We start from the raw sequence: 13714 nt of genomic DNA, 5'->3' as shown, positions 1-13714 counted from the left end.
TTAATTCCAAATAATACTATACCTTCTTAAATATTTATAATACCTGTATTCTATACAATTTATTAAAGTTATTTTTCCTTCTTCTGACCATGGAAGGAAAAATAAATTTTCCACTATACTCTCAACTGATAAATTTTTCTGTTAATATATCTGCTCTAACACCCTAACATTCAAGAGGCATATAAAAATGTAAGAAAAATTATGTAAGATGTACACATTATAGTCATTCATTCTTCTTATTTCACTAATATTTACTGAATGACATCATGTGTTGAACACCAGTGATACAGTGATGGGAAAATAAATGGTTCCAAAATAAATGATTTAATGAGGAAAAAAACATTAAATGAATATGTGCATCAATAAAATAAGTGCTATGAAGGAAAATGCTTAGTGCTATAGGAGATTACCATAGGATATTTTAATTTAGAATTTGGCAGTTAAAGAAAGACATTTAGGTTGCAACTATAGGGTGAAGAAAAAAACAAAGGTAGGTGAGAAGTAAATAGGTAAATTTGGGATCAGGAGTTTTGGGAAAACATAAACATAATTTCCTGAGGCTGAAGAAGAGTATGTGCAAGTCTCTGAGGTAAAAAAAAAAATCAATAATAATAAAAGAGTAATATGACCGGACAGCTGAACGACCTTCTGGACGTCCTTCCAGACGACGTTCTGGATGAAGCCAGGGCTGCGAGGGCTGAGGGCAGCCGCCACAGTTGTGAGGGCCAAGCCCCTTGCACGAATTTATAGTAATAATAATTAAAGAAATGCTGAATGCTCTGTAAGAATTGAAAAAAAAAAAATGTGTAGCTGGAATAAGGGGAGCCAGGAAGGAATAGGTAAATGTTAAGCTGGAGAGGTGGGCAAGTAAGTGACAGACACTATAAAAAAAATTGAGGCCATGTTCAAGATTTTAAATTTTATCCTAGGTATAATGAGAAATCATCACAGGGTTTGGGAAGTATTATATTAGCAACATAAAGAATAATTAAAAAATTAAGTAACTTTTCAACAAATAGGTATGGGAAACAGAAGTGAAAACGAACAAAAAATACAATGATGCCCTGGCCAGTGTGGCTCTGTTGGCTGAGCACTAACCCATGCACTGAGAGGTTGCATGATTGCAGGTCCAATTCCTAGTCAGGACATATGCCTGGGTTGCGGCTCCATTAATTTAGAATGGAGGGAGCATGTAGGAGGCGGCTGATTGATGTTTCTCACACTGACGTCTCTCTTTCTCCCTCTCACTAAAATCAATAAAAGCATTTAAAAAATAAAGACAATGAACCCAAATTTCAATTACATACCTGTCTACATATCTCCTGGCTTCCACATTATCTAATGCTGTAATAATTATATCTTGTTTATTATAGAACTCATCACTGTAAATAGCCTCAGTGGCTGGACACACTTTGTTCAAGTGTGCATCTATTTTTACTTGAGGATTTATTTTCAGGGTGGCATCAGCAGCAGTATAGCTTTTAGGTTTCTAAACAAACAACAACAAACAGAAGAAATAAATGTTAAACAGAAAAAGACAGTATGATTGAACTTACACATTCTTGTCACTCTGGAAAATATATATGGAGGTGAGAATGAGATCAAGTTCATGTTTTAGTTTGTGGAAATTACATTCAGACTGTATTCAGGCTACATTTAATAGTGCCCAGCAGTCTAAATAATTTACACATTGAAATTTAAACAACTTCTCTTTTACAGCTAAATGCTTTAGAGTTCTTGAAATATTAGTTAGGCCCTGTCTGGGCAGCTCAGTTGATTAGAGCATCTTCCCGATACCTCACAGTTGCAGGTTGGATCCCTGGTCAGGATACATATAAGAGTCAACCAATGAATGCATAAATAAGAGGAACAACAAATTGATGTTTCTCTCTCTCTCTCTCTCTCTCTTTTTCAAATCAATTAAAAAACAACAACTAGTTAAAAGTCCAACTAAAAGCACATTGTTCTTCCTAGTTATAAATCGGCTAAGTGCCCAGAAAAAGATGAGAATACATTCAGTACCTTATTAGAAATTCAAACTACATAAAATAAGCTCTCAAACATACGGTAATTTAACACTTTGAGAATAAAATCATTAAAAAATTTTACTATTTTTGGATATAAATATTTAAAAAAATTATTACATGTTTCAAGTTTTATTTAAAAAAAGTACCCTAAACATAATTCATTGTTTTTTTAAAGATTATTGGTGTCATTTTAAATGTCAACAAAGTTCACTTGGAAACAATGGTTTTGACACTAAATGTGTATAGACCATTCTGTTTGAATACATGAACATAGTTTTAATATGGTATTTCTATCTCTTCTCACACTGTTTAGTTGACATGCTTTTACTTCTCAGTGCTGTTAATATACATACAAAGCAGAAACTTTGCTAGAACTCAGTAAAATAATAAATAGGCCAAGTTCTTCTCTAAGTTAAATGCACAGTTAAGTAAATTAATTTTGTGACATACATTTTATAGTTCATGAAAGACCCTGTTATTTAGTTCTTTATATTTGGATAAGTGAGTCAATTACGTTAACTATGCCACCTGCTTTAGTTACTTTTCTGTTTATGACATTCTTAAGCTATGATTACGAGTCATTAAAAAATAAAAAATAAATTTCAAAAGTAAAAGCAAATTTGCTTGACTGACTAAACTGCTTCTTTTCCTGACTTAAATATTTGGATCACTATGAAAAAGATGGAAAAGCATTATTTTATAATAAAAAGGGATATTAATCAGACAAAATCAATACAACACAAAATTATAAGTGCTAAATTTGAACACTTCAAATTAGAGAAAATGTTTCTGTGTGTGTGTGTGTGTATGTATATGTATATATATATATAGTTTCTAAAATAAAACATGTTGACATAATTTGGTGATTATAAAATGAAAAAAAATACCACACACAATTCACAACAATCCAAAATCATTGAAAAACCAATTTTTATATTAAAAAATATTTTCCTCTATAATCATTCCCATTATTTGGTAATTTGAGGTTCTAATAAATAAAGAATATATTATGCTTGTCAAGCACCATTTTCTATATATTAAAAGGAAATTCTCTTCTGTTTTGTATAACACAACAGATGATTTAAATTTGAAACACATAGCAACATACCTGTATGTGATGAGGACGAAATAAGAACTGCCTGTTCAAGTTAGATTTTTCTATCAAGTCAGGATCTGTAATTGTAACCTAATACCAAGAAAAGACAATGGCTGAAATTATGTAACTGATAAGTTTAAATCTATTTTGTTTTTCTCGGGATGACTGAAACAACTCCCACCATTATTCTAAATTATTTTGGCTGGTAAAAATTATATGAATACAAATATTCAAAAATGATTACCATTACTACTCTTTTATACTTACACTTAATTATAATTAACTAGGGGCCCGGTGCACGAAATTCGTGCACTGGGTGTGTGTGTGTGGGGGGGGGGGAGAGTGTCCCTCAGCCCAGCCTGCCCCCTCTCACATACTGGGAGCCCTCAGGCGTTGACCCCCATCACCCTCCGATCCCCTATCAGCCCCTTGCCCAGGCCTGACACCTCCGCCAGAGGTGTCAGGCTTGGACAGGGGACCCCCATCTCCCCCCGATCACTGGCTCTGGCCCCCGCCCAGGCCTGAGGCCTCTGGCCCAGGAATCATGCCTGGGCAGGGGACCCCCATCTCCCTCTGATCGCTTGCTCCACCCCCCGCCCAAGCCTGACGCCTCTGACCCAGGCTTCAGGCCTGGGCAAGGGGACCATCATATCCCCCCAATCCCCGGCTCCGCCCCCCACCCAGGCCTGATGCCTCGGCCAGAGGAGTTGACCCTCATCACCCTCCGATCACCAATCACCGGATTGGCCCCTTGACCAGGCCTGAGGCCTCCGGCAGAGGTGTCAGGCCTGGGCAGGGGACCCCCAGCTCCCCGCGGTTGCAGGCTCCGCCCCTGCCCAGGCCTAACGCCTCTGGCCTAGGCGTCCGGCCCAGGCAGCGGGGACCTGCAGTGGCAGTGGGGGGCGCCGCGATTGTGGGCTTCGCTTTAGGCCCAGGCAAGGGACTCCTAGCTCCTGGGACTGCCAGCTTCGACTGTGCCCAGCTCCCATCGCTGGCTCCACCCCTACTTCCTGCTATCACTGGCCAGGGCGGCAAAGGCGCCTGATTCTCCCATCATGCCCCCCAGCTCTTAGCTCCCCCCTGGGTTTCAGATCTCTGTCAGTGGCAGGAGGCTTCTTCCTGCTTTCCCTTTCGCCTCCCTGCATTGTGCCTACATATGCAAATTAGCCGCCATCTTGTTGGCAGTTAACTGCCAATCTTAGTTGGCAGTTAACTGCCAATCTTAGTTGGCAGTTAATTTGCATATAGCCCTGATTAGCCAATGAAAAAGGTATCGCCGTACGCCAATTACCATTTTTCTCTTTTATTAGTGTAGATGCTTAGCAAAGGAATAGATCAAGCAAGTTAAACATTTACTTTTATGTGATTAAATTCAAAATTTAAACATGCATATGTGATTTACCTAAAATTAATTAAAACATCTTGCTTCTGGACAATTAGAGGATATCTAAAGTCTCCCTTCTATTTTCCATGTTATAAATGAACATTTTACTTATTTTTAACCATCCACTTCCAAATCAGATAATATTTTAAAGGCTTTAAAAGTCGGTCTAAGATATTGACAAATGTCTCTACTTACCCTTGCTTCATGAATTGTTCATGTTATATAATAATTCTTTCAGTGAGAACCAGTAAGTGATAGTTTTTCATCATTTTACTTGTCAAATATCTTTACTTGTCTTGAAGGATAATTAGCTGGGTACAGAAATCTGGGTTGATAGTAATTTGACCTTGCACTGTGAAGATCTGATTCCCTATCTTTAGGTGTGCATTTGTTTTTCTTTTCTTTTTTTTTAAAATACATTTTATTGACTTTTTTTTTTTTACAGAGAGGAAGGGAGAGGGATAGAGAGTTAGAAACATCAATGAGAGAGAAACATCGATCAGCTGCCTCCTGCACACTCCCTACTGGGGATGTGCCCACAACCAAGGTACATGCCCTTGACCGGAATCCAACCTGGGACCCCCCAGTCCGCAGGCCAATGCTCTATCCACTGAGCCAAACCGGTTAGGGCTGCATTTCTTTAAAAAAAAAATGTTTTTATTGATTTTTAAAGAGAGAAACATTGCTGCGAGGAACATCCATTGACTGCCTCCTGCAGCCCCCTACTGGGGAATGAGCTTGTAACCCGGGCATGTGCCCTAACTGGTACTGAACCAGTGATTGACACTCAACTAACTGAGCACACCAGCCAGGGCATAGGTATGCATTTCTTGTTGATGAGAAGTCTATTAGGTAATTTCTCTTTTTCTCTTTGCCTTTGATTTGTTTGAACACACTTGTCTCTTTTCATTTTGGTGGTTGTTGCCCATATCTCAGTTTTCATTACTTTATGTTTACTTTTTAAAATTGAATTTATTGAAATGATATTAATAAAACCAGATTTCAAGTATACAACTCTATAACATATCATCTGCATAATGCATCATGCACTTATCATCCAAAGTTAAAACTTTGCCATTATCCTTGGAAACTGTCTCTTCCTCATTCTCTATGGAAATTCTGCACTTACATTGGACTCTGCAATTTCCAATAAATTCTCACTTCAGCTATATTTGAATTTTGAGCTCACTTACTATACAGAAGTTCTTATTCGGCTTTTTGTGAAAAATTTCAGTGCCTTTTCCCAGTTTCTTTTCCTCTTTTTTATCTTTGATCATTTCTCTTTTTATTTATTTACTTTAATCTCTGATCATTTCTAACTTCATTTTTAAGTTTGTTCTATTATCTCTAGATTTTTCTATTATCTGTAGCACTCCTATTACCTACATTACTTAGAGATTACTAATTTTTCCATTTTCCTTGGCTGATTGTTTTTCTAGGTGGTACTTTTTTCCTAGCTGATTATCACTTTTTATTGTGAATCGTCATGATGCAGTTTTGCATTTGTTTTAGTCAGAACTCTAGAGGTTTCAATGGTCCTAAATTTGCTATATTAATTTTCTGCTTAAAATTTTTGTATAATTTTGGACCCCATTTACCAGTGTGGTGCATGCTCTGTGTTTTAATTTGTCATGAGTGACTTCTCTTTCTATTTAATGTTTTGGACAAATATTCCAGACAGAAATGGTTGGCCTTGGCCTGGTAATTCAGTTGGTTAGAGCACTGTCCAAATGCACCAAGGTCGCAGGTTCAATCCCTGGTCGGCAAGAATCAACCAATGATTACATAAACAGGTGGAACAACAAATTGATGACCCCCACCTCTCTCTCACTTTCTCTCTCTAAAAATCAACAAAAATAAAAAAAGAAAAGAAAAGAAAAGAAAAATGCTTAGAAGTCACCACAACTTTTAGTTTAGGAATTAATTCCTCTTTTGTTTCCTGGAACCTTGTTTCTCTTTCCTTCTTTTCAGTTAGTTTTGCTACCTATGTAAAGACTTAAAAAAATTTTTTTACACAGCAAGTCGATGTCTTTGCAATAAGATAAAAATCTGTCCCAATTAACTTACCTTGTTTTGTTACCTGAAGTCAGTAGGTTTGTTTACTGAAACTCTTTTTCTAATCTTTATATGCTAACTAGAGGCCTAGTGCACGAATTTGTGCACAGGTGGGATCCCTTGGCCTGGCCAGTGATCAGGGCCAATTGCGGCCTATCTCACCCAGTCCCGATCGGGCTGATAGGAGCTGGGAGGTTGGCTGGCCAGGGGCGGGGAGGGACTGTGGGAGGATGGTTGGACACAGGAGGTTAGCTGTGGGAGCACACTGACCACCAGGGGGAAGCTCCTGCGTTGAGCATCTTCCCCCTGGTGGTTAGTGTGTGTCATAGCAACTGGTTGACTGGTCATTTGGTCGGCCAGTCATAACAGTCGCTTAGGCTTTTATATATATAGCTATGCATTGTGAATTTACAAGAAGTTAAAAGTATTCAGGTGATTGCCAAATGCATGCAACCAAGGATTTTTTTTTTGAGAAATGTATTTTAAAACCACTAGAATTAATAGCAGTTTGTAGAATACAACATTTAGAAATACTGAGCAGGAATAACGAATAACCTCTTCGAGTGAAACAATAAGTCAAGTTTAATTAACTATAAAATTATTCGCTATTAGTCACCATGATAAATCTGAAGTCAATACTCTGGGAAGCTAGTTTACATCTTAATTTGAAATATATTTTTATTAAAATATATGACATGGCTTCCCAAGTAACTCACACTTATAGTCTTAAGAATTTAAATTGTATACACAAGTTTATATTATTTCCTTCTTTTGATAATCACTAACTGAAATTATATCTGATTAGTCTTCAACTTTCTAATGTTAGTTCCTCCTATTTTTAAGATTTACTTAATAATTAACTAGTATCTAATAAAATAATAACAATATTTATATACTTTAAAGTTTCCAAAGCTCTTTCACATTTGATCTTCATAATAACATTATGAGGTAGGTTGTACAGATATCAGCTGCACAGTATTAAAGAATGAAATTTAGGAGCAAAGAATTAAAGCATTTTGCCACGGGGTTGCATAACTTTTGACAAGTGGTCACAGTAGAATCAGAATCTTTCAATTTCTAGCTTAATAACCTATCCTCAAAATTCAATACTTCAGATCTATGCAGTTCAAAAGTGGACACCTGCCGAAACCGGTTTGGCTCAGCGGATAGAGCGTCGGCCTGCGGACTGAAAGGTCCCGTGTTCGATTCTGGTCAAGGGCATGTACCTGGGTTGTGGGCACATCCCCAGGAGGAGATGTGCAGGAGGCAGCTGATCGATGTTTCTCTTTCATCGATGTTTCTAACTATCTCTCTCCCTTCCTCCCTGTAAAAAATCAAAATATATATATAAACAAAAGTGGACACCAAAAAAAATATGTATACACTTTAACTCTCAAAGATTTTTGTCTTACCATTCCCTTCTCTTTGCTTGTGCCAACACCAAGTAAAGCAAAATTTTTTAACATTTCACAGCCTATGGCTCCACATCCTACCTATGGAGAAGAAAAATATATCAAAGTAAATAAAATCAGAGCTTCTACTTACTAAAGAGCAATTTCATAATAATTTTCATCAAATGCTAACTCACAATAAACACTTTAAAAATAACTTTAACATGTTTGATTATTTTAGTTTAAAGTTTTAACTGGTTTATGATGCCATTATTAAGTGTCTCAGTTACAGAAAATAAAAAAAAGGTATAAACCAAAGTAAGACTGTCAAACTACAGCGAGAGGTAGGGGATGGCTGGGGGGCAGCGGGTAAGAGATCAACCAAAGGACTTGTATGCATGCATATAAGCAAAACCAACAGATGCAAGACACTGGAGTTTGGGGGAGTGGACGGGCGGCGGTGAGGGCAAGTGCCGGGGGGTAAGGGAGGCTGAAGGGAGGTCAATGGGGGGGGGGGGGGGGGAAGGAGACATATGTACTATTTGTAATACCTTAAACAATAAGATAAAATTTAAAAACATAAATAAAATATATAATTTTAAAAAAAGTAAGAAAAAGCACAATATTTGCCTTTCCTTCAAAGAGAAAACATTTTAAAATTCCAAGGAAAGCCAAATAGTGAGCTCCTTTTTTAAATATAAGCTAAAAACAAACAGCAAAAATCATCAGTGCAATCTATCCCATATAATAAAAGCGTAATATGCAAACCGACCGAACGGCGGAACGACCAGTCACTATGATGCGCACTGACCACCAGGGGGCAGACACTCAATGCATGAGCTGCCCCCTAGTGGTCAGTGTACTCCCATAGGGGGAGCGCCACTCAGCCAGAAGCCAGACTCACAGCTGGCGAGCGCAGCAGTGGTGGCAGGAGCCTCTCCCACCTCCACTGCAGGCAGTGGGGTCCCAGGCTGCAAGAGGACACAGGCTGGGCTGAGGAACCCCCGCCCCCAATGCACGAATCTTGTATATATATAAACCCTAAGTGACCAGTTGCTATGACACACACTGACACTCAATGCAGGAGCAGCCCTATGGTGGTCAGTGCTCTCCCACAGTGGGAGCGCCACTCAGCTGACTGACAGACGCCAGACACAGGGCTCCAGATGCTGGGCTCATGGCTGACAAGCACAACTGCGATGGCATGAGCCTCTCCCACCTCCACAGTAGCACTACTGAGCGGTGGCAGCAGCAGGAGCAGCGGGGCGGGGATGAGCAAAAACGGTGCAGTGCCCAGTCTGGGCTCAGGCTCCTCCCTGGCCACCTGCTGCTTTGTGCACTACTACATCCCCCGAGGGGTCCCACATTACAAGAGGGCGCAGGCCAGGCTGCGGGACCCCATGGGTGCACAAATCCATGCACCGGGCCTCTAGTATTTTAATAAAAAAGATTCTCTAGTAATTTAAGAAAGATAGAATGCACCTCCATATTCCTCCATTTGGTGAGAGAGAAAAAAGAAACACAAAAACAAACGAACACCCCACCAATTTTAATGTATTTCTAGAAATTATGGAATGTTCAAAACAATAATACACATATTTTCATCTTAAATGTATTAATTCCTTAGATCAGGGGTTGGCAAATATTTTCTGTAAAGGGCCAAACAGCAAATATTTTCAGCTTCACTCCATATGGTCTCTGTCAAACTAGTATTGTAGCAGAAAAGAAATTCTAGACAATAATAAGTGAATGAATGTGCTCCAATGAAACTTTATTAACAAGTAGGAAGATGGATTTGGTTTGCCAGCCACAGTCTGTAAACTCCTGTTCTAAAGATTTACTGAATGTCTACTATGTTAGAAACTACTCATTTTATAGTCAAATTTGCTTTAATAAATTTACTTGATGATATATAATAGCAGTTTGAATGTACTATTTATTTTCATCATTATTATACTTACTAAGAAGATATTCAAATTTTGTAGCTTCTGACACAAAGTGTCTCCAATGCAGGCTCGTAAGGCATCATATCTATCTCCTCTGAAGAAAAGAACATACCAAAGAAAACAGAAAGGCATTTAAAACATTAAGATTAGTTTCATTGTTGACACAAACTTAAAGTAGTTTAAATTGAAGGCAGAACTTTTGGGGTATGTGATTTTGGAGCGAATGAATCCATAAGCTTTAATCAGATTCTCAGAGATTTGTGACTCAAAAAGGTGAATCACTGATACAAATAAAAGCTGCAGATAGCAACTGTTCATCAGAGTGGTATTTTGAATGCTAACCATTCTCATAAAAATATATAATTTATAAAGTGGTAAAGACATATGGCATTATGACATGTCACCTCTAAAAAGGGAAATGACTGCAGAAGCAAATGGGCTAGGTTTCAGAAAAGACATTTAATTTAAAACAACTACATGTTTAAACAAAAGCTCTTTTAATCTGGTTGCCTATTACAAATATACAAATAAGAAAAAAACCAACAGAAATCCCAGTATTACCGTGGGAGAAATTCTTCCAGTTCCGGTTTGCTTAGGAACTCGACAATATCTGCTGCTTCAATGTATAACTTAAAGTAGAAGATAAAAAAATAACTTACTATGTATAGAACTTAAGAGAAAAAGTAGTTCTCTTCTGTAGTTATTTAATAATTAAGAAAAATAATAAAATACCAATGTAGAATAAAATAATAGATTCAAAATGTAATTGTTTTTATATATACACTCCTGTATTCTTTCATTAAAGCAATGATTAAACCCGAAGGATCTGTTAAAAGATATAATTTGATTCATGTAATTTAGCCATCTTAAAGATGTTTGTTTTAACAAACAAAAGAAAACTTCCCCTCCAAATCTATTTTCTATAACTACATAAAAACTCTGGAAGTCCCATTTAATTTTAGCTACATCTGAATAAGTAATGAAGAGGAACAAAGTTTTGCCACCCCAAAATATGCCTTTTGGGAATTTGATTTTAAGCTGGTTATTAAAGACTTAAAAAGATCCTTTGACCCTCTCATTTCACCTACCTAAAAGAATTCAAATAGAAAAACCTGCTGAAAGGAAGGGAGCATCACCTTAGCAACATAAATGTGGCAACAAGGTAGGAATCCAGCAAAGCCTGTTTGGTGAACTTTCCTCTGTATCCCAGCAAGAATTTGTTTACTACATGTTTGATCTTTTTCATCTATTTATATAAATTGCCTGCTTTCCCTTTGAAATCCTAGGCCCCTGCCTCCCTCTCGTTTGTCCAGATGGCATATAAGCTTCAACTGCCCAATGCCTCTTTGGGGTGTTATATTCTTACTAGAGGCCCGGGTGCCGAAAAATTCGTGCACTCGGGAGCGGGGTCGGGGGTCCCTCAGCCTGGCCTGCACCCTCTTGCAATCCGGGACCCCTTGGGTAGGGTCCCTAGGCCTGGCCTGACATCAGGGCCTATTGGGGCTTTTCTTCCCTGGCTGTTAGCAGCTGGCCCCGCCCCCGTCCCTGCTTGCCATCTCTGCAGTGCTGCCCCCTGCCACCAGTTGCCTCCCTCTGCAGGTGACAGGCGTAGGGTGCAATCACTGGCTGGCCCCACACACTCGCCACAGCGTCGCTGGCCGGTGGCCTGGGCCTCTCTCTGTGGGGCAAGTGAGGGCAGGGCCCCCAGATCGATCACCCTGCAGAGGCAGGCCCTGCCCACCCGCCGAAGCAACCCCGGCCAGGTAGCCTGGGCCTCTCTCTCTCTCTCTCTTTTTTTTTAAGAGTAATGTTTACTGAGCAACACAGAACTGAATACTATGAAGGGTTTACCAGTATGGAAATGCACCGCACCCCTGCCCCTGCCACCCCCAACACCCAGACTACAGTACTTAGAAGTTACAAGCACCGGCCATAACTGATGAATATCTGTTCGTAACAAACAAACCATAGCATATTTATACTGTATCACATTGAGTGATTATAGAAATCCATTTACATATTGCTTGCGTAAAATATATTTTTTTTTTTATAAAAAATACTTTTAAAAAGTATAAAAAACGTGCAGTTGAGAGCCCTGTCAGGACAGCCAGTCTATAAACATTCAGTGAGTATGTACTTTGGAAGGGCGCCCATGTCTCATGCCCACAGCAACTCCAGCAGGGCCGGCGAGGGTGTGCCCCGGCTGCCACCCTGGGCAGGACTGAGCTGGACCACGGTGGGTGGGTACAGCAGGGCCTGGCACTGTGCCCTTCTCCAGCCTTGTGTCAGGGTCAGGTTCAGGGTCAGGGATGGGGGCAAACAGATTGCAGAGCTGAGCTGGGAGTTCAGTTTCCCTCTGAGTTCCATACTCAGCCTAATTTTGGTTCCAACTCATGGCTTTTCCTGACTGCTCGGAGGTCCTTTGGGTGGGTGCCCTGGTGGAGATGCTGGAGAAGTGCCCACAGCTGCCCGCTTGGGCATCTCTCCGGCCCAGAGCCTCTGTCCTGTCCCCTGCAACCCTGCCCCAGGCAGAACAGCCCCCTCTCAGGACTACTTTGGTCTCAGCGCTTGGTCCTGGGTTTCATCAGCCTGGGTTTCTTCCCTGGTGTGGCTGATCTGAGTTTCACAAAAAAGCCTGGCCGATGCTGGCTGTGCTGAGCCTCATTGAACAGTTTTTCATGCAGCAAGGAAGAGCCCTCTGGGACCCTCCTCCTCCTTCCTCTCCCCATCTCCTCCTCCTCTCCTTCCTCCTCCCAGCCCATGATCACGTCTTCTCCAGCTGCCCCAGCAGTGGGTCGCCTTCTTAGTTGGGGGTCTTAACACTGTTGGTCCTGATGATGCAGGTGGGGCGATGCCCGTTGAGCATCAGGATGAGCTGCTGCTGCTCCCGCTTCAGCTCCTCCATCTGGGTTTTCAGCTCTGCATTCATGAGCTCTAACCACTCAGATTCCCACTGCAGAAACTCCATCCACTCCTTTTTGTTCCAGCATCGGACTGCCGCCACTTTGTTCTTTTCCTGGCGCCTTTTCCTCCTCCACTCCTCGTCTAGCCCACTTTTCACAGGTTGCGGCCTCTTGCCCAGTTTCACCTCCAGGAAGTGCAAAGGGGTGATCATGGCCCCAATGTTGTGGATGTCAGCGTATTTCAGCTCTTCTGCTGTCAGGTCCGAGCTGGGAGTCCAGTCAGGGGGCTGAGTCCTGGCAGAGAGCCCACAATCTTAGAAGGGTCCAGGATCTGCCCAGGCATCATAGCAGGAGGAGTGGCAGACCAGCCCTGCAGAAGCCGTGGGCGGAGGCTGCAACCTAGGGCCTGGGCCAGGCTGCAGGTGCCATGCCCGCTCAGGAGCCACCATGGTGCCAGCCCTGCCCTGCAGCATCCACCACTGCCAGCACCTCCCATCACAGCCGCCGAGCATCCCTCCCGCAGGCTGTGGTGGGCGGCCTGGGTCTCCCTCTTTGAGGCGATGGATTGTGGTGCTCTGCCTGCCTGTCTCATCACCCCTAACCGCTCGCCTGCTTGCCTGATCGCCCCTAACCACTCATCTGCCTGCCTGATCGTCCCTAACCACTCTGCCTGCCTGCTTGATCGCCCCTAACCACTTGCGGGGGGGCAGGGCCAGCCCCAGTGAGGGGCCGTGGTGGTTCTGGTCGCTGGTCGTTCCACTGTTTTGGTCGCTGGGCTTTTATTATATAGGATGGCACCACCTCATGTACATCCTTGATTACTCTTTGATAAGTACCTATTCTACATTTATTTTCCAGCTTGCGGGATATTATATGTCACTTATAATTGCATACACTATAGAGGAAATGAGC

General features: G+C 41.0%; 1 protein-coding gene and 1 pseudogene across 2 annotated transcripts in view; both read right to left on the bottom strand.

The window, feature by feature from the left end:
• Window positions 1–13714, bottom strand: part of UBA6 (ubiquitin like modifier activating enzyme 6) — a 68898-nt gene that overhangs the window by 20054 nt on the left and 35130 nt on the right. The window contains exons 15-19 of the mRNA XM_081083433.1: window positions 10461–10528; window positions 9915–9993; window positions 7975–8055; window positions 3136–3213; window positions 1308–1489 (exon numbers count right to left, since the gene is read on the bottom strand). Of these exons, the coding sequence (XP_080939559.1) occupies window positions 1308–1489; window positions 3136–3213; window positions 7975–8055; window positions 9915–9993; window positions 10461–10528 (488 nt within the window). The remainder of the gene's footprint in view (window positions 1–1307; window positions 1490–3135; window positions 3214–7974; window positions 8056–9914; window positions 9994–10460; window positions 10529–13714) is intronic.
• On the bottom strand, window positions 12664–13148 carry LOC308529841 (jun dimerization protein 2-like; annotated as a pseudogene). The gene has a single exon. The product of its transcript is annotated as a jun dimerization protein 2-like (transcript).

The sequence above is a fragment of the Myotis nattereri genome (genome assembly GCF_964212035.1).
Source record: "Myotis nattereri genome assembly, chromosome: 1".
Lineage (NCBI taxonomy): Eukaryota > Metazoa > Chordata > Mammalia > Chiroptera > Vespertilionidae > Myotis > Myotis nattereri.
Note: the sequence above shows the minus strand (reverse complement) of the source record. Positions and strands in the feature narration are given on the sequence as shown.